We start from the raw sequence: 27040 nt of genomic DNA on the forward strand, positions 1-27040 counted from the left end.
TTAACAGGTTTCCTTTTTGGTGCTCAGTTAATTGTCAACGATCAGGGAGAACATATGATATTTGTCCCTTTGGGACTGGCTTATTTCACTCAGCATAATGTTTTCTAAATTCCTAACAGGGATCACTTTTCAGTTAAATTTAAACACCTAAGAATAATTGTGTGTTAATTGCAGAGTTCAACCAATAGTACTAGAACAAAAAAAAATACTAAAATGGATAAAGTATTACATTGTACATCAACAGGACAAGAGCTGATCAAGTCACTGTTTCTCATAGTGTCCATTTCACTTCAACAGGTTTCCCCTTTGGTGCTCAGTTAGTTGTCGCCGATCAGGGAGAACATATGATATTTGTCCATTTGGGACTGGCTTAATTCACTCAGCATGATGTTTTCCAAATTCCTCCATCTTGTTGCAAATGACTGGGTTTCATTGTTTTTGACTACTGTATAGTATTCTATAGAGTACATGTCCCATAATTTCTTTATCCAGTTCCACACAATCTAGATTATGGTGGCTTTAAAGTCTTTATTTTTTTTTTATTTGACAGGCAGAGTTAGACAGTGGGAGAGAGAGACAGAGAGAAAGGTCTTCCTTCTGTTGGTTCACTCCCCAAATGGCTGCCACAGCTGGCACTGCGCCGATCCAAAGCCAGGAGCCAGGTGCTTCCTCCTGGTCTCCCATGCGGGTGCAGGGGCTCAAGCACTTGGGCCATCCTCCACTGCCTTCCCAGGCCATAGCAGAGAGCTGGATTGGAAGAGGAGCAGCCAGGATTAGAACCAGTGCCCATATGGGATGCTGGCGCCACAGGCAGAAGATTAACCTACTGCACCATGGCGCTGGCCACCCAAACTGCATCTTAACTGCTGCATGAAGTTCCCACCTCCCTCCAGTCCCCAACAATGTTTTTAAAACCCCGGTTCCCAATTGCTCAATGCTGGCTTTCAGAACATGACTTACTTCTGTGTGTTGATGTTACATTGTGAGATAGCATTAAACTCACTTGTTAGATTCTTTGGGATTTGCCATAATTTTGTAATGTAGGACTAGAGAAAACTTCATTTCTTCTATTTATTTCCAGGCAGTGTATCTTTTTTCCTCCATACCTTTTTGCACTTGCTAGGACTTCTAGGATGCTGTCCCAGCCTAGGTAAGGATGAGGCATCTTTGCATTTTCCCTAATTGTTAAGGGGAAGCATTCAGTATTCACTATAAAATATGATGCTAGCTATAGGCTTTTTATAGATGCCCTTTATCAAGTTGAAAAAGTTCCTTTCCATTCCTAGTTTGCTAAGAGTTCCTATCACAATAGGAGTTTCTGTTACAGATGTTTTTTAAAAGTTCTAAGGTCATCATATAGTTTTCCCTCTTTAGTCTGCTAATATGGTAGATTTTACATTGTTTTATTTTAAAATTCTTATACTAGCCTCTGATCCCCAGGGTAAACTTACTTGATCATAATTAAAAAAAAATTGATTTATTTATATGAAAGATACTGTTACAGAGAGAGAGAGAGAAAGAGAGATCATCTGCTGGTTCACACCCCAAATGACCACAACAGCTGGGACTGGACCAGGCCAAAACCAGGAGCACAGAGCTTCTTCTAGGTCTCCCAGAGGGGTACAGGAGCTCGATGACTTGGGCCATCCTCTGCTGTTTCCCAAGTGCATCAGATGGGAGCTGGATCAGAAGAGAAGCAACTGGGATTCGAACTAGTGCCCACATGGGTTGCAGATGGGAGCTTAATCCATTATGCCACAGTGCTGGCCCTGATTATGACTTTTACAAACTATTTTGGTAGATCAAAATTGCTAATATTATATTGAGGAAAGTATTGATCTTTTCTTTTCTTTTTTGTATAATGTCTTTTTCTGGTTTAGGTGTCAGAGTAATCCTGGTCTTGTGAAATGAGTTGGGTGGTGCTCTCTCTTTTCTATTTTTCTAGAAGAAATATGTTCATAATATTTATTTATTACTCTTTTGCTATCTGTAGGATCTGTAGTAATGTCCCTTTTCTCATTCCTGATGCAATTAATTTGTATCTTCTTTTTCTTGATTAGTGTGCCAAGAGATTTATCAGTGTACAGCTTTTGATTTCTCTAGTCTCTTCTTGTTTTTATGTTTCCAATTTATTAATTTATGGTTTTATTTTATTGTTTTATTTTTATTTATTTGACAGGTAGAGATATAGGTAGTGAGAGAGAAAGGCAGAGAGAAAGGTCTTCCTTCCATTGGTTCACGCCCCAAATGGCCGCTACAGCCGGCACTGCGCCGATCCGGATCCGAAGCCAGGAGCCAGGTGCTTACTCCTGGTCTCCCATAGGGTGCAGGGCCCAAGCACTTGGGCCATCCTCCACTGCCTTCCTGGGCCACAGCAGAGAGCTGGACTGGAAGAGGAGCAACCAGGACTAGAACCTGGCCCCCATGTGGGATGCTGGCGCCACAGGTGGAGGATTAACCAAGTGAGCCATGGCGTCGGCCCCTTTTATTGTTTTCTTTGTGCTTATTTTGGGTTTTTCAGTTTCCTTTTTCTTATGCTCCCCTTCCCTTCCCTTCCCTTCCCTTCCCTTCCCTTCCCTTCCCTTCCCTTCCCTTCCCTTCCCTTCCCTTCTCCTCCCTTCTCCTCCCTTCCCCTCCCTTCCCCTCCCCTCCCCTCCCCTCCCTTCCCCTTTCCTTTTTTTCTTTCTTTTCTTTTCTTTTCCTTTCTTTTTTCTTTTCCCTCCCTCCCTCCCTCCCTCCCTCCCTCCCTTCCTTCCTCTCTCTCTCTTTCTCTCTATTTTTCTTTCTTTCTTTCTTTCTCTCTCTCTCTCTCTCTTTCTTTCTTTCTTTCATTAGTTGAAGGGCAGAGTTACAGAGAAAGAGGGAGAGAGAGAATCTCCCTGCTGCTGGTTCACTCCCCAAATGGCCACAATGGCTGGGTCTGGGCCAAGGTGAAGCCAGGAGCCTGGAACACCATCACAGTCTCTCATGTGGGAGGCAGGGGCACACATACTTTGGCGATTTTACGTTGCTTTCCTAGGCACATTAGCAGGAAGGTGGATTGACAGTGGAGCAGCTGGGACTTAGCACTCACATGGGATACTGGCATCACAAGTACCAGTCTAACCTATTATACCACAAGGCTGGCTCCACATTTTTCAGTTTCTTTACATGAAGATTTAAGTCATTGCTTTCCTAGTGAAATAATTTAATACTATCAGTTTTCCTCTAATCACTGCTTAGCTCCATCCCATAAATTTTGATATATTATTTTCATGTTAATTCAATTAAAATATTTTCTACTTTCGCATGACCTCCTTTTTGACCCATGGGTTATGTAGAAGTCATTTGTTTAATCTCCAAATATTTGAGATTGTCAAGATCTTCTGTTATGGACTTCTAGTTTAATTCCTCTGTTGTCAGATTTAATACATCATATTTTTATTGTTTTAAATTTAGTGCAGCTTGTTTTGTGTGGCCCAGAATATGTTCATGAATGTCCTATATGTACTTGGAAAGGCTGTATATTCTGCTATCATTTGGTGAAGTGTTCTATAAAACTCAATTAGGTCAAGTGAATTGATAGTGTTGTTTAGATTTTCCTTGTCCTTACTGATTTTCTGTCCATTTGTTCTATTGATTGAGAAAAATATAGACATCTTCAGCTTTGAGGGTTTGTCTAGCAGTTTTTACTTCATGTATTTTGAGGCTCATTTTAAATTTTGTTACTAAATATGTACAAATTAAGATGGTTATGTATTCTTGGTGAATTGACTCCTTTTAATAATATAATGTATTTTTAAAATCCTTCTTGTTTAGAAATATACATTGGCAGTAAAACAGATACTTTAGCCTTTTTAAGAAATCATTGTTTATATGACATGTTTTTCTACTTTGTTATTCTGACTTTATAGTTGAAATATATTTCTTACAGCCAGTTTTTATACAATTTGTCAATTTCCCTTTTCAGTTGCTTTATCTAGCAACTAAATATTATATATATATATATATAATATTTAGTTGAATTAAAATCTTGCATCTTGCTTTCCATGAGTTTCATTGGGTTTTATTCCTTTTATCCTTTTTTTGTTTCCTGGTTTGGGGTTGCTATTTTTAAAAATACATTCTTTAGTTTTGGAGCTGGTGTTGTGGCTTGTCAGGTTAAGCCACCACCTGCAATGCCAGCATCCCATATCAGAGTGCTGGTTTGAGTCCCATTTAGGGAGCATGCTGGGAGGAAGCAGATGATGGCTCAAGTGCTTCGGCCCTGCCATCTATATGGGAGATGCAAATGCAGTTCTGGGCTCCTGGCTTTGGCCTGGCCCAGCCCTGGCTGTTACGGTCATTTGGAGAATGTACAATAAGATGGAAAATTGACCTCTCTCTCTCTCTCTCTCTCTCTCTCTCTGTCACTCTACCTTACACATAAATAAATATAGTCAAAAATATAGTCCTTTTTTTTTTTAAATGTGAGAGGTAGAGACAGAGTGAGCAACAGAGTGTTCATCTGCTATTTCACTCCCCAAATATCTGCACTGACTGGGACTGGGCCAGATCCAGTTCCGGGGGATTCAGGAACTCAATCTGCATCTCCCACATGGGTGGCAGGGGCCCAAGTACTTGAGCTCCAACTTGCTGCCTTCCCAGGGTGCACATTAGCAGGAAGCTAGGGTGGGGAGTGGAGCCAGAACTTGAATTTGGGTTCTCTGTTGTGGGATGTGGGCATCCTGATCAGGATCTTTGCCACACACCCATACCAGGTTGGTTATTTTTTTTTTTTTATCATTCCATTTACCTCCATGATTGGCTTGTTATTTATACCTCTTAAATTTTTTGTCATTGCTTAGGGTTTATATATCTTTAGTTTACAATGTACTATACTAAATATTATTATATTGCTGCACAAGTAGTATAAGAATCTTACAATAGTATACTCCCATTCTTTCATCCAATTTTTTGGTGCTGTTGTTATTTTGTAATTTTATTTTTATATATTCTACTTTATGTTACTATAACAAAATGCTCCAAGTTGCTCGATCTCCAAAGAAATGAGATTTATATGGCTTGCAGTTCTGGAGATCAAAGAGCCAAGTTCTTGGCTGCTGGTGAGGGCTTTATGGTAGACGGCATCACTTGGTGAGAGCAAGTGCACAAGTGGTGAGCAAGTGAGTAAGGAAGAGGCCGAAACACCAAAGGGAACCTTAGTTTATTACAACCTGCTCTTGTGGCAACCAATCCAAGGCACATTAGCAGGAAGCTGGATCGGAAGTGGAGAAGGTAAGACATGAACCAGTGCCCATATGGGATGTTGCCATCACAAGTGGTGGCTTAGCCCACTGCACCACAGTGCCAGCTTCTGATTACCTCTTACAGTCATAGCAAGACTCAGCACTGTCACACTGAGAGTCAAATGTCAACATGAGTGTTGGTGGAACAAACCATAGCACACATCCTATAAACTTACACAATACTGGGACTATTTTTGCTGTAGACAGTTATCTTTTAGAATGGTTAAAGATAAGGAAAATAACATTTTATACCTATCGTCATCATAATGATTCCTGACCTTCCTTTCTTTGTGTAAATCTGTCATAGTTTTCGGCCCACAGAATTTTCTTTAACATTTCTTGTGTTACAGGTCTGGTTGTAATGAATTATTTCAGTTTGTGCTTCTCTAGAAATCGTAATTTCTCCTTCATTTCTGAAAGATACTTTCAGTGGGAATGGGACTCTGGATTGACAAGGGTGGTGGTGGTGGTGTTGTTTGCTTAACTTTGCTTTCAGCATTTTAAAGATTTTGCTTTACTGTTTTTGGCCCACACATTTGGCTTTTTCATAGATCTTTGCTCCTCTGTATAAAATGCGCCTTTGTTTTCTTAATTGCCTTCAAAATGTTCTCTGTGTTTAGCTTTCAGCTGTTCATCTGTAATGGACGTAGGTGTTTTGTTTTGAATCCTGCTTGGTCTTCCTGAGATTCTTAGGTGTGTGCTTTAGTGAATTTCATTATTTTTTGAAGGTCTCCCAGCCATTATCTTCTGCTCTGTTTTCTCCTTTGTGAATTTCAGGCTCAAGAAGTTAGACCTTTGACATTGCCCCACAACTCCTGGATGCTCTGGCTCCCCCACCCCACCCCGCCCTCTTATTTTTCTCTCTGAGTTTGGATTGGGCCGTTCTTATTGACCTGTTTCAGAATCACTGGTTCTTTCCTTCGGTCTGTCAGTGTTAGTATTGATGCTGCTGAAGGCATTCTTCGCCTCTGGCACCATATGTTGCCATCACAGGTGGAGGCTTAACCCGCTGCACCACAATGCCGGCCCCTGGTTATCTGTTAAAGGTCCTAGCATGACTCAACATTGTCACGTATGCTTTTTTCATTTTGGTTTCTGCCATTTCATTTTATTGTTGTTGGTAATTTCTGCGTCCTGCTGAAATTCCTCATCTGCTCATGCTTACTGTTTCCCTTTTTCATTGAGTGAGCCATGGTCACTCTTGTTATGTTGACTGCTTTGTCTCTTGACAGTAGACTCTTGGTTTCCTATGTGCCTTGTAATTTTCAATGACTGCAAAACTGCTCAGAACAGTATAGACTGAGGTGGATAGTATTTATGTTTAGAAACAGACATGCCTGTTCTCTTGGCTCTGAATGTAAGGAGTCAATCAGTATATTCGGGGATTAATTGGGTTTGGCTTTTCTTGTTGCTGCCATTATCTTCAGTCTACCACCAGATGCAAATTCTCTTAAGGTGTCTTGTGCTTAGCTTGTAAATATTCTTAGGCTTTAAAGAAAAAAAATTTTTTTTCAAAAGATTTAGTTGAAAGGTAAAGTTGTGGGGGCGGAGGAAGAGAGATCTTCCATCCCTTGGTTCACTCCCCTAAATGGCCACAACGCCAGGGGTGGGCCATGCTGATGCCAGGAGCCTGGAGCTCCATCAGTGTCTCCCACATGGGTGGTTGAGTCCCAAGGACTTGAGCCATCTTCCACTGTCCCAGGCCATTGTTAGGGAACTGGACTGGAAGTGGGGCAGCCACTACTTGAAGTGGTGTCACATGCTGTAGCTTTAACACAAGGCTCCACAGCTGCAGCCCCTGGGCTTTTTTCTCCACGATCCTACTCCACCCCCAGCTGTAGGCCTTCCCAGTGGACCTCTGCTACACCTGTTTGAGACTTGGTGCTTATTAGCCAGTTGGGGTTGGCTGTGGGGCAGGTTGTTTGTTTGTTTGTTGTTTTCTCCTCTCCTGCAAACACGCACCCCTGCGAAAGGCTTTCTCTGTTCTTCTCCTTTGTCTTCAGTCTTCCTCAGAACACTCGAGAGATCTGTGAAGTTTGCAAATGGATGTGAACTTCCCTTGTACCTGTGGCTCCCGGAGTTCTACGCTCTCATCCTAGCCTTCAGCAATTTGTTGGAGATTTTAGCAGAATTCTTTTACTCCACTTGTAGGGATACTCTTCTATCTTCCCTCCTCCACAAGTGAGCCAAGGCACATGGCCTCCTCCCTTTGGAGGCGCCTGCCTTTGCATAGAAGGCACTGGGGAGAGTGAGGAGCAAAGCATCTGAAAGTGCACATGTGGATCCCTTCATCACCTGACTGCAGAAGGATAACAGAATTCATACAGAGCTGGGCTTGAGCCTTGGCCATGCACTCGCTGCATTTCCTTGGGCAAAAAAAAAAAAAAAAAAAAAAAAGTTTCTGTGCGCCTTGGTTTCTTACCTCTGTGTAAGGATTAACAGTAGTACCTCCTTCATAGGGTTGAAGTGAGGATCACATAAGAAAAGTACTGGTGAAGTGTCTAGCGCTGAGCACATTGCACTCTTAGAAAGTGTAACTGCTATTGTCACCGCTTTTGCTGTTGCTACAGCATCACCGCTGGAAGCCATTCAGGGAGTTACAAGTGCGGAGGGAAGATGGGGAGGAAGGGCTGATGCTGAAGCGGTCGGAGTGGGAACCATCCCCACAAAACAGAGGAGAATGTAGCACTACAAGCCCAGGGCAGACGGGGGGAGTGCCAGCCAAGGGCTGAGCTAGGAGGAAGGAGGAGCGGGGGAAGCTGTCAGCTGCAGGGTACCCCCGGGAGGAAAGTCTGTCAGGGAGGGGGTGTGGCAGCATCAGCGGATCCTGCAGGAGGCAGAGCAGGCTGGGCTAGAGGCGCATCTCTGAGGCTGGGCAGGCGATTCCTCCCCTGCTCATTTGACACCACAGCATAGCAGCTTGAATGCTCCGATGACTCCTACAAGTCCTGTAGTCCCGAGTCTGAGCCCCAGATAGAATCCTTTCTGGGCTAAAGCCCTCCTCACTTTTCTGCAGCTGCATAAAGTAAAACATTAGCTCCACCTGCAGTCCTGCTGCTTATTTCTGCTCCCCAGCTCCAGCTGGGAGCGAGGGCAGTGTGTCATGGGTGGAGAGTGGCACAGCACCTGTGCCAACGCCCACAGCCACAGCCACAGCCACAGCCACAGCCACAGCCACAGGAAGGTTAACCCTGGGACTTCTTTCACTGTTGACCTGTCGGGAGCAGCCTCTCCCTTAGAAGCTGGGTCCAGGGTGCTAAGATGACGAGTACTGAATGTGGGCCCTGTCTGTATTACAGCCCTTACAGCCCACCCAGTATTTACCATTTAGGAATCAGCTCCTGCCTGTCAGGCACCCTGCTGGGCACAGCGGCTGCTTCTGTCCCTTTTCTCTCAGGAGACAAACTTGATTCCATCCTTTCCTCAAACACCTACATCCATTTACCATAAAATCCTGTTGGCTCTGCCTTCAAAAAACCGGATTTTATTATTTTTAAAAAATTTATTTATTTAAAAGGCAGCGTTAGAGAGAGAGATCGATTTTCCACCCCACTGGTTCATTCCCCAAATGGCTGTAACAGCCAGAGCTGGGCCAGATTGAAGCCAAGAGCCAGGAGCTTCATCCCAGTCTCCCATGTGGGTGCAGGGACCCAGTATCCCATGTGGGTGCAGGTGTGGGCCGTCCTCCACCGCTCTCCCAGGCCATTAGCAGGGAGCTGGATCAGAAATGGAGCAGCAGGGACTCGAACTGGGATGCCAGTGATGTAGGTGGAAGCTTTACCCACTGTGCCACAGTACTGGCCCCAGACTGCTATCTTGGCTGGATAATTACAGTCATGTGATTGCCCTCCTGTAGTTAAAGTCATCCTTTTCAAACATACGGTAAGATGCAGAGTGTTGAGTTGGGGGAGCCGAGAGAGTGGGGAGGCCCCCGGTTTGAAATATCATGGTCCACACTTGAACTAAGTGTAAGTGAAGTTGGTAGGGCAGGGAGCCATGCCACTCTCTGGGGCAAGAGCTTCCCAGGCAGAGGAAGCAGTGGGTACGGAGGCCCTGGGGAGGCAGGCAAAGGCCTGGAGTGTTGGAGAAACAGGGAGGCGGCTCGTGTTGTGGGAGTGGAGTGAGCCAGGGGGTGGTCCTGGAGGGGCTGCAACCAGCGATGAACAGGGTGGAGAGGGGGCACAATGTGGGCAGGACCTTGTAGGGAATATAGCTGAGGTCGCTCCGTCTGGGGATGGGAAGCCTTTCATTCTTTCTTCTGTTTAACGCTTGTTCAGGGCTGCTATGCGCCTGGCACCATGCTGGGGGCTAAGGATACAGCGGTAAGGAAAGGAGGCTTAGTCCCTGCCCTGGCATGGAGTACAGAGTCTAGGGGGAAAGAGAAGGTCCACATTAACGAGATAGTCATGCAGGCTGTCACAGCCACGGGGCCTTTCCAGAGAAAGAATGGGCTCTGCCCTGGTCTAGGGCAGCTTCAGAGAAGGTTTTCCTCTGGGAGTAAATCCGGTCTCAACTCTGATGGTGGGCAGGAATTGAACAGATGAAGAAGGAAAAGCTGCTCCTGACTGCAAGAACGCCAGGGGCAAAGGCTGTGAGAGGGGAGAGAACAGGGCAGAGGCTGGTGGGAGAGAACAGGGCAGAGGCTGGTGGGAGAGAACAGGGCAGAGGCTGGTGGTGCCAAAACGGGAGGAAGTGCAAGGTGGGGTGGGAGAGGGAGGAGGGCTGGAGTGTGGCCGTCAGGGACTGTGGTTAGAATTTGGGTTTTTATCCTAAGAATAAAACGAATGCACTGAGGAGTTTTAATCAGAAGGTGAAATAGACCAGGATTGCAAGTATTTTGGAAAAAATGTAGAAGTTGGGTGGATGTGGCAAGGCAGGGGGGCAGGAAGCTAGTGGAAGAGCCCAGGCGAGGGATGATGATGGCAGCTTGAACTGGCGAGAAAAATGGATGCTCCCAAGAGGCAACTTGGAGGGAAAATCTGCAATATTTGCTACTGGGAAGAGAGACCAAATCTCAGATAGTGAATACAGAACCTGATGTACTAGAGGAAGAACAACCAGACCTTATAAGCCTCGTGATGTGGTGCAGCAGGGAGCACAGGGACCACCCATTGCAGTTTGCTTGCCTGAAAAGTTGGAACCGAGTTGTATCGAGTCAGCTAGAGTACTGGGAGCACACAGGGTAGATGACTGGAATAAACGACACACAGGAAGGAAGAAATCAATCCAATCAGAGCATGGGACATTCCAGTGAACCTGTAAATCAATGGCACAAAAGAGAATGAAAAATGAAGTAGAATAAGGCAATGTTATATCCCTTATACAATGTATGGACCTTGCTTGGATCCTGATTCAAACTAAAAGACATTTGAGAGAATGGAGGAAGTTGGATAAAGACTGGGCTACAGGAGTCACATATGCAGTTGGCTTGGGGTTCTGTCTCTGTGCCCGAGACATACAAGTTAGCGTAGACGGTGACTGAAGCTCTGGACGTGGATCAAGTACCCAGAGAAGGAATAAAGCTTTATGAGAAGAGACCCCAGGGCTGGACTTGGAAGGACTGGAAGAAGAAATGGCCAGGTACAGGGAGGGAAACGTTGGGATTTTCGAGGAGCAGCCTGAATAAGGGGGTCACAGATGCCAGGGGGAGCAAGTGTTTGCAAAAAGGGTGACAGAGTCAGATGCTGCCGAGACGCCAAGCAAGATGAGACCAAAATGAGCCTGCCCGGTTTGGTGTTGTGGACGGGGTCGCTGCCCAAGGGAGCATTGTCGAGGACAAGGAGCAGGGGTGAGGTGAGGAGTGAACTGGGAGGTGAGGAAGAGCAGATAAGGAGACAGACAACTCCATGAGGTCTGTGAAGTGAGGGGGAGGGTGGTGACTTGAGAAGACACAGTTAAGGGAATAACAGTCTTTATTTTATTACTATTTCTTAATGCATTAAAATGCTGAGAGGAGTGATGGAGTAGAGAGGGAACAGTAGTGTATGGAAAGCGAGGCTCCTGAGACGGCAGGAGGAGACTGGATGGGGTTTGGTCTTGGGACAAGAGGAGGCATCACCCTTGGTTCTGCAGGTAGTGTGACACTGACCTGCTCTTCCTTTGCTGTCTGTCTGTCCTGAGAAGAAGGAGGTGAACCATTCCCCACAGCTGGGCACTGCGGGCCAGCGTTGGCACCAGAGCACCCTCTTGGCATCCCTTCCCAGATGCTCAGGTCTCCCACAGGACTTGGGTCACCTGCACTATCTCTAAGGTTGCTCTTACGAGTGGCACCTACTGGCAGCAGCTAAAGCCCAGTGAGGGGGACCCAAGCCCCTGTGCAGGCCTAGCGGGGAGACCGGACAACACAAGAGGCACTCACAAGGCATCCTTTCTCTTTCTAGCTTAACTCAGGTGATCCGAAAGTTTGCCAAGCAGCTGGACGAGTGGCTAAAAGTGGCTCTCCATGACCTCCCAGAAAACCTGCGCAACATCAAGTTTGAATGTAGGTACCAGGGTGTGGGCGCAGGAGGCAAGGGCACCATACATTTCAGAGCCAAATATTTCACACCCCTTGTTCATGAAACACCAGCAATAGCAGCAGCCACTCACTGTTTGCCTACAAAGCAGCAGCCATTATGCTAAGAACTTTATATGCCAACACTTACTGAACCACAGAAAATGCGTATTATGGGTGGCCCACTCGCGGAGGAGGGATCCGGCTCAGAGGGGTAGTGAGTGGCAGAGAGGATGGCTCCCAGATCTGTCTGAGGCCTGTTTCTGCCCATCACCCACCACTCCTCGTCTTGTTTGAGCCTCCCACCGCCACCAGTGTGACCCAGGAACCAGAGCCCCTCACACAGCCAGTAAACAGGGGCCAGGAATCACACTGTGTGACCTCCAAGCTCTGAGATGCCTTTGCATTCCCTGCCCACAAAAACAGCGGCAGCAAGAGACAGAGACCATCGCCAGGGCTCCTAACATTCTGGGCCTAAATCACAAAGCCAAATGCATCTTACTGCTGCGGGGAGGGGCCCGGGGCCGCGGATCTTCGCTGCTAACATCACTCCTTCCCCAGAAAACTGGTCTTGTATTTCTGGCTGGGGTTTGGGGAAGACTCAGGTGCAGCTCATTGGTGGCTCTCAGACAAAGATGAACCGATTTTAAGCCAAACAGAGTCTTAAGACATACGTGTCTTGAAGCCCCATTTGAATACAGCTCGCTGTTCTTGTCCCAGAGAGGAGCCAGCGAGGGAAAGGAAGGCGATCAAATTACTCTCTCTCCACAGGCCAAGGGAGCCCTTTGAGAGGCGCTGGGAGGCTGCCTACAGAGCCCCTCACCCATAAAGCCCGCTTTATTTCACGCCTCTCAGTTCTTTTCTTTTCACGAGCACTAAATTCCACATCACAAAGTTAAAGAAAAAGTAATTAAGGAGAAGGATTAACGATTGATCGGCCTGGAAAATTAGAAGTTCATCTGCCACCCGCCCCCCCCCAACCCCCATGCCTCCACCCCACACCCTATTTCTTCAAACCAAGCCCGCTCTGTGTACAAATTAGAATAATCCGAGGGAAATTTCTGACCATTTCTTGACCAGTTCAGAAATTAATGAGAAGAATGCCCCGCGCCCATTTTAATTATGCAGACAAAACAAACCCGTTCAAAGTCGGCAGCAGCGCACCCAGGAGGTGTGTCGGGCTTCCACCTGCGCCTGCTTCATGCTTGGAGGAAGTCGTTCTTCCCAGGGAGCCTGGAGTGCGCGTGGGGAATGTGCAAGGGGTGGAAACAAACACCTCTCCAGATGGCTCTGGAGAAATGAAGACCTCGGACAGGCACATGGCTTGTCTGCTTTAAGATCCAATCCACAGATGGGTCGCCCCACTTGAAATGATCAGTGTAGGAAACAAGAGTTTTCCTACAGGTAGTGATCAGCCAAAAAAAAAAAAAAATCAAGGTGCTGCCAGGGTTCTATCCACGAAGCACCTGCTAGCTGCCCCCCCACCCCCACCCCCACCCCGCCCCGCAATGGTGAGGCACAATCAAGGTTTCCTATTAGACACACTACTTTTTAAAGGGGCTTCTTCAAAGCTTCCACTTGATTCCTGCAATTATTTGTGGGGAGAAGTGATTGAGCTTGCAATTAGCAAAATGAAAGACAAGTAAATAATTCCTTTTACTCACGGTTGATTGACGCCATGATTTCTCACACCTGCGAGTGTGTTTGTGTGTGTGTGTGTGTGTGTGTGTGTGTGTGTGACTTTGAAATCTGTACATCAGACGCCACCATTAGGAAATGGCTGGGGAAGCCCAAATAGGAGAACAAAAGACCAAATGCAGAGTTTTGCCAGTGGGTAGACAAATGGGGTTGGGCATTCTGACAAGTTTAGGCAAAATGAGGAAGGAACTTTTTTGAAATTTGCCTCAAAACACCAGGTACCATCATAGGCATGCGGATGTTTCAAACTATCTCTTTTCTTCTTGCAGTGTCGAGAAGGTTTTCCCAAATTCTGAGACGGCAAACATCACTAAATCATCTTTGCCAGGTAGCTGTCCTCCGTAATGGGTTTTCACCATGGCTGAGTCACTGTGAACACAGGGGCAGATCCACAAAAGCAGCCTGCAGAATCTATCCGGTTGCTTAACAGGGCACTCGATTATTTTCAATTTCTACAGATAAAAAAAATTTTAATTAGTTAATAACCAGTTTCAACTAATACACAAAATAATTTCTGACATCAAGTGTCTGTGAACCTTTCAGATATGGTCTAGGTCCACAATTGTATGTTTCCCTTAAGTGCCCCCTCCCCTTATTGACATGTGGGGCTGGATAATTCTTTGTTGTAGGGAGTTGCTTGTGTAGCATCCCCGGCCTCCACCCACCAGATGCCAGCAGTACCACCCACCCACCCCCAGCTGTGATGACCAAGAATGCCAGTGAAATCCCATCCCCCCTCACCGTCCATACCCCTGTTTCTAACCACTGAGTCACAGGAATCAGATCAAGAGATGATTTGTTGTTTGTTGTGTCATCTACAAGAGTTCAAAGCCACATAGTATATTAAGTATTCGCTCACTTTTGTGTAGTGTTCCTCATCTGCATTATTTTTAGCTCAGAAGTGACATATCCTTATAAAAAATTCAAATGTAAAAGTGTATAAATTCAAATGTAAAAGTGGGAGATCCTACTCCATGCCCCTATCTACTCTGTAGTTTGAACTGGGTGGCATATTACTTGACATTTCTATTATTAATTTTGCACCTGAGAGAAGGTTATCTGCTGAGGCAAGCCATGAACATGACATTAAAATTGACCTCACAGCAGAGGTGGCTGGCCAACAAGTGGCTGCAGGCCAAATCTGGCCCTCGAATGTGTGGGGTTAATGTTTGATTGGCGTTGTTAAAAACACTTTTCACTTGGTTACTTAAAGTCAAAACTGGGAGCTAAGAGCTAAATATCCAAATTTTCTGTAGAGAAATTTCAAGAGCTTCAACTTGCCCCAGAGCTGTGTTTCCCAGGACAGGAGCCAGCTAGATGCCCCCAGCTTCTCTCTAGCAAGCACTGTCCTTGTCATGCCAACTTACTTTCTCTCTCTCTCTTCCTCTCTCTCTCTCAGGTTTACTAATTTAGTTTAAAGGCAGTGTGAGAGAGAGAGCTTCCATCTACTGGTTCACTCCTCAAATGGCCACAATGGCTAAGGTTGGCACAGACGAAGGCCAAGGCCTGGAACTCCTTTTGGGTCTCCCACATGGGTGGCAGGGGCCCAAGCACTTGGGCCATCTTCTGCTGCCTTCCCAGGTGCATTAGCTGGATTGGAAGCAGAGCAGCCAGGAATTGAACAGGTGTTCATATAGGATGCCGGAGTCCCAGGCTGCAGCGTAACCTGCTGTGCCACAGCTTCAGCCCCAGCTCTGTCTTACACTTGGCCCATTCACTCACGTATGTCACCTGCTTGTGCTTGGCTTCGTAACTGCTCCTGAAGGTGTTACTGGCTCTGGTTTGTGCTGGTTACTCAAAGTCAAGGTGGGAGGAATGGGTGTCCTGTTAGAGTGGCCTGAAGAAAGGCCCTGGGGCAGTGTCCACCCCAACCCCCCTCACAGTTGTCCTGCTCCTGGAACAGAGGGTGCAGGGGACGTGGAGACCAGAAGGAACTCCACCAGATTCACGCAGACTGCTACAGAGGCGACACGAGGGCACTGTGCGGGGGATGGGCAGAGCCTGCCGGATTCAGGGAAGAAAACGAATGCTGACAAAACGAAGAAACGCTGCCACATTTCTGAGGTGCATGCCAGCCTGGCCCTCTAGTTCCTTTCTCCAACTTGGCAGAGTGGCTCTTAGTTCCTCTTGGCGTTTTGATGCCTCTTTCTGGGGCTGAGACAGTTTAGTAAGGACTTGGTCTTTATAATGCACACATAGGTAAAGTCATCGACACCCGAGAACAGAAGCACATGCACACAAACACACCCCTGCACAGCTCCCCCAGGCAGACAGTGTGTAGCTTAGTGAGCAGGTGCTGCCTTGCCATCCTCACTCGACAGCTCTCGGACACATCCAGGGCAGTCAGTCCCGGTGCAGTGCTGGGGCTAAACCAACACACAATGACACAATGCTGAGCCAACATCCCAGTGAGTTGTTTTTTTTTTTTTTTTTTTTTAAGATTTGTTTTATTTATTTGAAAGACAGAGTTACAGAGAGAGGTAGACCCAGAGAGAGGTCTTCCATCTGCTGGTTCACTCCCCAGATGGCCACAATGACTGGAGCTGCGCTGATCCGAAGCCAGGAGGCAGGAGCTTCTTCTAGGTCTTCCTTGTGGGTGCAGGGACCCAAGGACTTGGGCCGTCTTCTACTGCTTTCCCAGGCCACAGCAGAGAGCTGGATTGGAAGAGGAACAGCCAGGACTAGAACTGGCGCCCATATGGGATGCTGGTGCTTCAGGCCAGGGCTTTAACCCACTGCACCACAGCACCTGCCCTGCCTTTTTTTTTTTTTTTTTAAGATTTATTTTGTTTATTTGAAAGAGTCCAGAGAGAGAGAGAGATCTTGCATCTACTGGTTCACTCCCCAAATGGCCTCAATGGCTGGGCTTGCACTACACCAGAGCCAGGAACTTCCTCCAGGTCTCCCACGGGGTACAAGGGCCCAAGCACTTGCGCTATCTTCCACTGCTTTCCTAGGCTACTAGGAGGGAGCTGAATAGGAAGTGGAGCAGCCGGGAGTCAAACTGGCTCCCATGTGGGATACCAGCACCACAGGTGGAGGCCTAACCAACTATGCCACAGTGCCGGTGCCCCAGGCAGCTTTCCTAAACACACACAGTCAGGCTGAACAACATCCAGCCGAAGATGCATCCCAAATACTTGGACCCAGCATGCACGTATCTGGGCTCTTTCAGATGCACTAATCACACAAGAAAGTTGGCATTCATATCTCAGTCTCTTAGCGCACAAAATATTTTGGAGTGCCTGCTGCATGCCAGACACCATGCTCGGTGGTACTGCCCTTAGAAGAAAAAATATGTCAAAAAAATTATATAAGTCTTAGTGTTAGGAAGGAAATAGAATGGAAGTAGGGACTAGGAGGACATTCAAGTCCTGTTCAGATAAAAAGGTCAGCAAAGTCTTCTCCATGTGCACGGCATTTCGGCTGGAGCATGCATGCTAGCAGGGTTGCCAGGGCAGTGAGGGAAGAGGGCGTTCCAGCCAGTCAGCGGGAACACATATGCAAAGTCCCTGAGGTGTCAGCACACTCACTGCAGAGAAAACCAACCTGAGTACCAGCAGTCACCCTGATGGAGCCCTTAGCTCTGTGCCATGCACTAGGCTTTCCAAACATCATCTCCAGGGTCCCACAACAGCAGCCAGGACCCTCCCAGGAAGGGAGGGAGGTACTATTACATCTCTGTTTCACAGATCAGGAATCACCTGCCCCAAATCAGTCAGTGATGAGCAGCAGAGCCAGGCTCTGACCTAGGCCTGTTTGAATCCAGACGCCTGCCCTTTATGTTCCGTTATTTCCATTATTTTATCACAGAATGACCCCAGGCCTCTGTGACCTTTGAGGGGTTGTACAGTTCTTTAAATAGCATTTGACCTGTGCTTAGACAGTCCGGGGTGTACCAAGGGATCATCAGTATTTATCTTTTTACCTTTGCCTGGAAATTCACAAGCATTAGGAGACTTTCAAGGTCCTTGTGAATTTCATATCCTTTTAAAATTTTAATTAAAAGACATTTTGAAAACATGCAAGTGAAGGAAATGACCCTGATATGTTTTTCTTCTATCATGATTGTTCCAACTTGGTGATGTTGTTCCAAGTATCCAACTTATAAATTTAAGCTCGCTAATGAGGGTTTGCTAGGAAGCCACAGCTTTAAAGGATATACACACTCAGAGAGAGACTTGTGGTATAGTTTCCCTCTTCCTCCTTCTTAGTTATTCCTATTTACTTTAATCACCCTAGTTACTTAAAAGGAGAACACCAGAGCCTCAGCTGCTTCAGAACGCACTCATATGACAAGCAAACGTTTTGAAGTTTCTGGGGCCAAATCTATCACAAGGGTAGCGAGACCATTCTGAAACCTAAAAGGTTCTGAAGTGCAGAGCCCCATCTGCAAGATTTCATCAGAGAGCTCACGGATCTCTGGGCTTCGTCCTGTTGTTCATGGGGTCAAGACCAAAGGGGCTGCGAACTGCAGTGTCTGGACTGCACTAGGCCACCTCGATGGTTTCCTGTAGAGCAGGAGAGATAGGAAGAGATGTCTGGATCTTCAGAGTCAGGGAGTCAGCTGCTGCCTTCTTGCCTGTGGACTTTCCCGAATTACAAAGTAGTTTGCAAAATACCATAAGCAGATCCCATGAGACACAGAGGGGACTAAAATGAAGGGGTTTTAACCTAACAGCTCTCAGGCTAATGAGTTGCTTGGATTGGATCACAGGCATCCCGAACAGTGATCCACAGTGCAGACATCACGTTCCAAATGCTGGAGGACTGGAGGAACGTGGACCTGAACAGCATCACCAAGCAAACCCTTTACACCATGGAAGACTCTCGCGACGAACACCGGAAACTCATCATCCAGTGTAAGATGTCACACCCGAGAGTGTTTGTCTTTCAGTTTCTGTTTTTTAAAAGAAAGGTAGAAAAAGTATCTTGGTAAATACAGCAGTGCCGTGTCCAGAACATCATGTCCTTCTCCCTGGGATGCCCTCCTTCTCGTTCCTGGTAAATGGGTTGGCCCAGATGGGAAGGCTGATTGATTTAAGAGGACATATGTCAACACCGCTGGGGAAAAGTGTTCTTGCGTAATGGGGCAGCACACAATGTGGTGCCAAGGACCCTGCGTGTGACCCGAATGCCAGGCGTAGTTCCATGGAAGTAGCACGGAAAGTGAGAACAAAGCTCACTGCCTCTCTTTCCATACGGCAGCCTGGAGTCAGCTGGAGCCACTGCATGTTTTTCAGCGGAGGGCCCCATGGGTCAGCCCACCTGTTGACAGGTGAACCTTTCTGTCACACTCCACGTCCGAGAAGGGGGAGGATGGTGTTTTATTTCTGGGGTGGAAGTTCACGTCCCTGTGGACAAGAACCTCAATGTGCAACTGTAGGCAAACTGTTCCAAACACCACCCTGATGTGGGTGCCAGGTTGTTTTCTCCTAGTGGTAAGGCAGGGTGAGAGGGCCAGAGAACACTGCCACTGTTAGCAAACCTCCTCCACCACCCATCCTAGCCGGCTGCCCGGCACATGCCCATGGCCTGGGGAGCCCACGCTACCTCTTTACACTTGGGTCAGCCTTCCTTCCTGGCACTCAGAGGGAGAAGGGGGACAGGAGGGCAAAAAGGATGACTCAGCACTCCTGCACGAGGTCTCGGAAAGGCTGGTGCTGAAGCACGCTGTTGCACCCACTCTCACCTGCTGAGTGGGTGCAATCCCAGGAGCCCAGCTGCGACGCGGATCAGCGAGCTGCAGAGAAGCTTCCTGTCCTGCTCTTCCCTGCACCCAGCTGGAAGGTCAGCAGAAATCACGGCGCTAAGCACCCCGACAGCACCAGGCTCTCTGATCGCCATGTCCCCATAGCCTCCCAATGGGCCAGGCACACAGCACATGTCCAGTAGCAACCGTGGAGGCCCAAGGAGATGAGTGACCCTGGTTCCTAGTTCTGCTAACCACTCATAGCAGCTTTTTCTTCTTTGTTAAGATTTAATTATTTATTTATTTGAAAAGTGGAGTTATAGAGAGAAAGAGCTCTTCCATCTGCTGGTTCAGTCCCCAAATGGCCACAATGGCTAAGGCTGGGCCAGGACAGAGCCAAGAGCTTCTTCTGAGTCTCCCACATGGGTGCAGGGGCCCAAATACTTGGGCCATCCTCCACTGCTTTCCCAGGCACATTAGCAAGGAGTTGGATCAGAAGTGGAGCAGCCAGGACTCAAACCCATGCCCGTATGGGTTGCCGGTGCTATAGGCCATGGCTTTAACCCACTGTGCTACAGCGCCGGCTCCTCACAGTAGCAGCTTTAGACTCCATTCTCTTCTCTCCTCTGTGCCTTTGATGGGGAAGAAAATGTGAACGAGACTTGTAGGGAAAAATACAATCAGCCGTGGGCAGCTGGAGGGAGCAGGCTCTGAGCTTGTGCTCCAAGTGCAGTTACTGCTGCTTCTCTCCCCAGGAGACAACCTTCAAGGGCCTTCTCTTTAAGTTCCCTTACAATTGGGAGAGAATGGTGCCCTCCTGAGCTTTCAATATAGTCTTCCTCTGGGGAAGGAAAGGACCCAGGTGGTCCTTACTGAATGCCTGTCTGTGGTCAGACTCTGCTAGCCACTGGGCGCAGAGCAGTAAGATGACACTGCCCTGCCCACATGCAGGGTAGAGTTAATGCAAATCCGAAGCTGAGCAAGTAACTTACAGATGTGTGGCATCCTGCCAGAGAGAACAATGCTGTGTGACGCAGTCACAGGAACGGGGTATTGAAGAAAGATACCAAGCTGGAAGGTAGATGGCCTGGCATGTGGGTGCTACCCTTGCACTTCCCAAGTGGACAGCTAGGAAGTCCCTGAACACATAGTGAGCTGGCCACAAGCCACACTGAGTGGGGTGGGGCAACTCGGTATTACACTCTCTTCTCCTCACAACCAGTTAACAAATCTGCAGATTCTTGCGGTAGGGGTTAAGTTAACCACTGCATCCATGATGTAAATCCTTGCTGGGAAGACTTGACTTACCTTGAGTTTAGAAAGTACACGATCATTCTCCAGTCACTGTGATCTTGGTTCCCATCTCTGTAAAATGTGAATGATGTAGAGGGATTAAATGAGATCATGTGTGTTACATGCTTAGGACACAGTGTAGGGGGCAGGAGGCATTGTGGTAGAGTGGCTGAAGCTGTCTCCTGTGATGCTGGCATCCCATATGGGTGCCAGTTCCTGTCCTGGCTCTTCACTTCTGATCCAGCTCCATGCTATGCACCAGGGAAGCAGCCAAGGATGGCCCAAGTGTTGGAGCCCTGCAGCCACATGGAAGATCCAGAAGAAATTCCTGGCTCCTGGCCCAGCCCTGACTGTTGCAGTCATTTGTAGAGTGAACCAGCAAACGGAAGATATCTCTCTCTCTCTCTCTCTCTCTCTTTCTCTCTCTCTCTCCCCTCCCCTGTCTCTCTGTAACTCCACCTTTCAAATAAATAAATAAATCTTTTTAAAGGTGCTAATTCGAGTCCTGGGTGTTCTACCTCTGATCCAGCTCCCTGCTAATGTGCCTGGAAAAAACAACAGAGGATTGCCCAAGTCCTTGGGCTCCTGCACCCAAATGGCAGACCTGGATCAAGCTCCTGGCTCCTGGCTTCAGTCTGGCCAGCATTGACTATTGCAGCTATTTGGGGTGTAAACCAGTGAATGAAAGATTTCTCTCTCTTTCGGTCTTTCTCTCTCTCTCTCTGATTCTGGCTTTCAAATAAATAAATCAAAAAAAAAAAAAAAAACCACAGTACAGGGCTAGTATAATGAAGTGCTTAGCAAGCAAGTGCTTGAGTCAGTCTGTTTTTGAACTTGATTCTACTGTACACTAGCTATGAAACCTTTGGAAAGTTAATCACCTTTGAGTGCCTCAGTTTCCTCATTTGTAAAATGGGAGATAATAATAGTGGCTGCCTCCTTGGATTGCTCATTCATTCATTTAACAGCTATTTGAGCGCCTGCTTCGTACTGGGCACTGTTGTAGATGCTGGGATAAAACAGTGAACGCAGCACAGTCCCGTCCTTGTGGTGTCCATGTTCTTGGGCTTGTGTTAAAGTTAATCAAGTGTATCCAGGTAAAGCATCTGGGAGAGGACCCCTGCGTGGCAAGGGCACAACAATGTTAGCTGTTAGCGTTCCTATTACACCATCACTATCATCATTGCTCACTGAAGCACAGCCACTCAGATGCAGTGTTGTGAAGATTGAAAGAACGCCAAGGAGAAATCCAAAGACCTGGGTTCCAGTCCCTGCCCTGTCACTTACTTACCTTCTGACTTCAAGTTGGTCATTTAATCTAAGACATAGGTCATCTATAAAAAGAGACCAACCAAATTGACTTTACAAAAAGATTTTTTCAAGTCTTTTAAAATTGTATTTATTTACTTGAGAGGTGGAGAGAGAAAGACAGACACAGACATTCCAATTCTCAAATGCCTACAGCAGCCTGGGCCAAGCTATTGCCAGGAACCAGGAACCCAATCCAGGTCTCCTACATGGGTGGCAGGGACTCCTCCCAGGTTCTGCATCAGCAGGAAGTTGGAATCAGGAATGGAGCTGGGGTTTGAACCTAGGCATGGGATGTGTGTGTCACAATAGATGGCTTAACTGCTAGGCTAAATGCCCACCCACTAACTGGACTTCTGAAGTTTGTTCTCATCACAAAGTGTTAGGACCTTCTGGTCTCAGAAGGTAACCTGATGTGGCACACACCCACCAAGTAAAACAGCAAACTGGCCAGTCTTCTAGAATGGGAGAACAAAACTGCTCAGACAAATGAAAACAAGGAAAATGTGTAGTCCTTGAACTATGGCCTGATCTACAAATAAAAACAGTAAAAAACAAAAATGAAAAGAGATATCTCCAACTGGAGACCACCACAGCCACGTGTCTGTTTTCTGCAGTGTTTCTTGGATTACAGAGTATGACCACCCTCAGTTATCTAACTGGAGGCTGAAGACAGGTTTGTAAGTGCTACAATCCTTGCCCTTGGACTAGTGTATAAATTGAGGAACAGAGAGATTGTTTCATTTGCTCCACAAATGTTTATTGAGCACCAACTGCACATGGAACCCGGAGAGGCTGGGCAACTAAATGCCCAGCATAGCTGTGGTCCAGAAACCTTTGAATTCTCAAATGTGCTCTCCCACGGGGCAGAGAGCAACACAGCGGCATTGTGTCCGCCTGTTCATTCAAGCAGGAGGTCGCTGGGTAAGTTATTGGATAACAGCTATATCGCAGATAATGTCTAGATAATAAAGATACCAAGGAACCAGCAGGGAGACACATACACACCCAACCACGACATGGGGTCCTTAGTGATGCGACAAAGGCAGAATGCAAAAAATAAAGGGCTAGAACAGTATTCAAGAGCAGTGATCAGTTTTAGCTGGCAAGGGGCACATGGAAAGTTAAAAGCCTTTCATACAAGGGGCATTTCGGCTGGCCCATGAAGGACCAAGCAGCCCGGGCAGTACATGAGGGGCCTGTAAAAAGGACTTAGACCGGGAAGGGCAGGCCCTGTCAGGGAACATGGGGTGGCCAGATTTTAACCTGTTTACATGCATGCAGAAGCCCTGAATGTCCCTGCTGAGACTTTGGCATTGTATTTATGTGATTGTATTCAAAGCTGTCTTCCTTTAAGACCCATCTCTCCGTAAACACAAGTGCAGTGATGTGTCGGGGTTCTCCTTGGCTCCACAGTGTACCAGGAGTTTGACCACCTCTTGGAGGAGCAGTCTCCCATCGAGTCCTACATCGAGTGGCTGGATACCATGGTGGACCGGTGTGTTGTGAAGGTGGGTATGCTGGAGCTAAGGGGCAGCCTTGGGTCCTGCAGCCCAGTGCTCACCTCCGTGAACACCTGGCTAATGCAGAGCCTGCTGCGAGCTGACTGTTCCTTGGCAGACATGGTGCACTTGGGGAACGGAGGGGATGCCCCCCCGATGCGCAGAAGGTAGAGGTGACAGAAGGCACAACTCTGGGCGTCCTGATTCACCCAGGCCAATGGCTCTTTTATCTGTTGTGTCCACTGAGTCTTAGCATAATATTTCATTTTTAAGCATGATTTTGCTGTCCAAAACAAAAATGTCCAATAGTGTTGCTCCATAATGCTGAACTTGGAGACTCCAAAGTTCCTGTTATTTTTCAAAGAGTAACATAAAAGGCCATGTCAGTCACTATTAAAGCTGTTTACTTTCTTGTAGGTGGCTGCCAAGAGACAAGGGTCTCTGAAGAAGGTGGCTCAGCAGTTCCTCTTAATGTGGTCGTGTTTTGGCACAAGGGTGATCCGGGACATGACCTTGCACAGTGCTCCGAGCTTCGGTAAGGCCAGCCAGCCCTCCCCACATCCAAACCTCTGTTCTCTGGGCTTCGGGCACTGAATGCACCTCTGTGGGGTCAGCCACCGTCCTACTTGTGCTTCTGAGGCCACCAGGTTGTCACCCTGAAATGCATCTGTTCTTACATGTTAGGACTTTGAGGGAGGAAGATGCCCTAGCATGCCAAGGTGACGAATCTGCTCTGAAAAGGAGAGGTTTGCCTCCAGAGGGTGATCTGACTTTAAAGCGGAATTAATAGCAGTGTTCCCCAGTTGTGAAATGCCCCAAGTGGCTGCTGCTTCCACGGGACAAATGTGTCGAATTCCATGGTTGTAGACCTCCCGAGATGGAGCACATGAAGACACCTCTGTGTTTGAACATTTTCTTTGCAAGTGGCTTGATTAGTGCTCCTTTTTTTTTATTGACTTTTTTTTTTTTTAATTTTCAAATGATTGATATTTGACTTTTTGACTGACATTTCTTTAAAAAGGTACTCTAGTTTAATTCTTGGAACAGGGCTTTTGCATCCATTTCCCTTTTTGCGTTACTGGCCCCTGACATTTTCATCACCTCCAGGAGATAGCCACACACCAAGTCCTCATCTACTGAATTCTAGGACGACAGGGCTTAAAAGCTGATAATGGGCTCTGTAGCCAGAAATCCAAGCACTGACTCGGTGCGAGTGCTGTGCTCCATTGCAGGGTACCGCTTTCTATCTTTTGTGGGAAGACCTGAGGGCATTGAGTCCAAGACTTTATTAGCAAAGCAAGGTGGGACTTTAAGGCATATCTGGACATTTGAAGTCCTGAAACACATTGACCTCAGTTTTCTAGGCTTTTCCAAAGAATTGTTGGTAAAGGTTCAGGGGAATTGCTTCAGTTCTCGGGAGAATTGGACTTTGCAAGCAGAGATGTGGTTTCGTTTCTCATGATCTCCAGTTAAGCCAATCAACTCTGTGTTTTGCTCCGGGTTTAATTTGACACTTTTCCATCTAGCTTTTTATGGTCCCATCACCATTTTCTAGTTGTGCTATACAATGAAGTGACTATGTGGTGAAACACAAAAAGGCACTATTTTTTCTTCATAGCTCTGGCCTTGAAAGACTGTGTTTACCCACTCGGAGAAGCTTTTTGTGTGGAGTCCTTTAATCTGAGCACTGGAAGTTCCCTGAACCTGCCTGCACCAGGCCTACAGATGGAAATCCTCTCCGAGCTGTAGGTGGAAATGTTCCGCCGACTGTACCTGGGCAGTGCCATCAGGCGTGGCATGTTGATGGCTTCCAGTTTAGCATCGTTAGTGTTAACATGTGTTACCTCTAGCTCTGGAAAGATCATTTGTGCATAACTGCTTTCACTTACAGGAACTGTTGAACAAAATTTGGATTTTTTTCACTGCTTCAAAATCAAAGAGGCAAGGATATCACAGACAAGCACGCTCACTAAGTGAGCATCCTCCTCGTACTTTATCCCTTATTCCTTAATTTGCTGATTTTTAAACCAAGTTTACCGTTAAGTACTGTTCATTAGATAGGGAAAATAATTCCCTCTGCAGTGGTCTGAAATCCATTTGTTTTTACTTAGTTAACAGTCAACGTAAAAAAGAAAGTTTGGACAATAGAACAATAAGGATTTATGAATGGGTTGAATTTATTACTAAGGACTATGGTTCCTTAAAGCATATTTATTGCTTTTCAAACCCACAGAACTTTAGGATATACTGGAAACTCAGGCAAATGGCAAAAAAAAAAAAAAAATCACAAATCATTTAGGAAATAAAGAGATACTAACCCAATTTCATTTTTAGAGTATTTTTCAGTCCTCAGCGTGTGAAATAATACCTGTCTCTAAGTCCATTTAGCAGACCATCTGAAATGGTCCAGCTCATCTGATTCATTGTTGAATTTTGCAGCTTGGGGTGACAGACAAAAGCCCGGCTCCCCCTTTCTGCCTGTATATGTCAAAGACCCAGTTGGTGGTTGTGTTTGGGTCATGTGTTCCCTGTATGAAAACAACTAATTAGGAAAAAGAGCCCTGTGTTCCCTGGCCCCCTCCTCCAGCCGCAGGGGCCAGCTCTATCTATCTGATAACTCCCACACGGTCCTTGTCACCGTGAATGGGTGCAGGGTTTGTGTGTCAGCGTAGCAGACTGACCATTACAATGATCGTGTGCAATATCACAATGATCCCGTGGGGGACTCTATCACCTCTTTCCAGAACAGCCCCTTTCAAAGGTAGCTGACTCCTTTCTTCTCCTTAATTCCTTTTCACTCTTTTCTCCCTAATTCCTTTTCACTGAAAGGGCCTATGCTGTGCACTAAAGAAGCCAGGAACTTTCTTTCTTTGCTGCAAGCAGCAGTTTCTAGTAAAATCAGTCAGCAAAGGTAGGCTAGCAGGCAATGAACTTTAGGTCCTAGAGGAGCTGAGCAACTTAAAAGTTTCTTCTCTCTCTCTCTTTCTTTCTCTCTCTCTCACACACACATGCACGCACATGCACACACACATGCGTGTGCATGTGTGCACACTCGCCCTATTTTCAGCTGATCCCTCTGATTTCAGCCCTGGCTCCCCAGTGAGCACTGGCCCCTTTACCACCGCATCCTGGGTCTTCACCAAATGCCTGCCTGTTTCACTGTTTGGAACATCCAGACCACGACAAGAGTTCCTGGAAGTACTTGGGTATGCAACAGTTTGCAAAGCAGCCCGGGTGTAATCTTGGGGCCGAGGGCAGGGTTGCACATCACTTTCGGGTTCACTTTTTGGCTTGCTTGTTTTCTGGCCTGGCATCAAAGCTCATTCACTCATGCAGGGCCTGGGAGGCCAGAGAGACCACGTGGGCCCCTGTCAGAAAGCGACTCCCAGACCAAGTGGCCATGACGGAGACTTCCAAACTGCTTCTCTATGTGCAGATGTCCTGACCTGGCTCTCCTTCACACAGAACCTGCTAAGCTGCAGGACCTTAATGTCCGCAGTGTTACTTGGGCCCTCACCAGCCCTAGGGGCAGAAATTGCTTTTCCTGTAATCAGGGGAGGGAGCCGAGACCAGAGAGGAGAGAGAGCTTGCCTGTGTACTCTTAGGGAGGCTCAGACTGTGTCCAGCCTGGCATTGTTCCTGTGCTTCTGCAGGCATTCGTCTGCTAGGCTACACTGCCACCGCCTTGCTACCTTTCTTCAGCTAATAATAACAAACGACACTTATTGAGGACCTCATGCACTTTCGACATCACTAAGCACTTTGTCATTTACTTCTCACACACCCC

At 46.9% G+C, this 27040-nt stretch overlaps 1 protein-coding gene and 1 long non-coding RNA gene across 7 annotated transcripts in view; one reads left to right on the forward strand and one right to left on the reverse strand.

The window, feature by feature from the left end:
- The window catches only part of RFX4 (regulatory factor X4), a 164954-nt gene that overhangs the window by 105336 nt on the left and 32578 nt on the right, over window positions 1-27040 (forward strand). For 4 of the 5 annotated variants that reach the window (XM_008257109.5, XM_051846592.3, XM_008257108.4 and 1 more), the window contains 5 exons: window positions 11648-11748; window positions 13728-13786; window positions 18176-18320; window positions 23168-23262; window positions 23671-23788. In XM_008257109.5, coding sequence (XP_008255331.1) covers window positions 11648-11748; window positions 13728-13786; window positions 18176-18320; window positions 23168-23262; window positions 23671-23788 — 518 coding nt within the window. Of the gene's footprint in view, window positions 1-9023; window positions 9150-11647; window positions 11749-13727; window positions 13787-18175; window positions 18321-23167; window positions 23263-23670; window positions 23789-27040 lie in introns of those variants that run through there. The other variant, XM_089307583.1, reaches the window with a different exon arrangement.
- Window positions 13402-27040, reverse strand: part of LOC138844426 (uncharacterized) — a 58192-nt gene continuing 44553 nt past the window's right edge. Inside the window, exons 2-3 of one of the 2 annotated variants that reach the window (XR_016216274.1) lie at window positions 20459-20515; window positions 13402-13910 (exon numbers count right to left, since the gene is read on the reverse strand). This is a non-coding gene — a long non-coding RNA (uncharacterized LOC138844426). Of the gene's footprint in view, window positions 13911-15871; window positions 16114-20458; window positions 20516-27040 lie in introns of those variants that run through there. The other variant, XR_016216275.1, reaches the window with a different exon arrangement.

Source organism: Oryctolagus cuniculus, chromosome 11 (assembly GCF_051225735.1).
Source record: "Oryctolagus cuniculus isolate XC-2025 breed Fujian yellow rabbit chromosome 11, ASM5122573v1, whole genome shotgun sequence".
In the NCBI taxonomy this organism is placed as follows: domain Eukaryota; kingdom Metazoa; phylum Chordata; class Mammalia; order Lagomorpha; family Leporidae; genus Oryctolagus; species Oryctolagus cuniculus.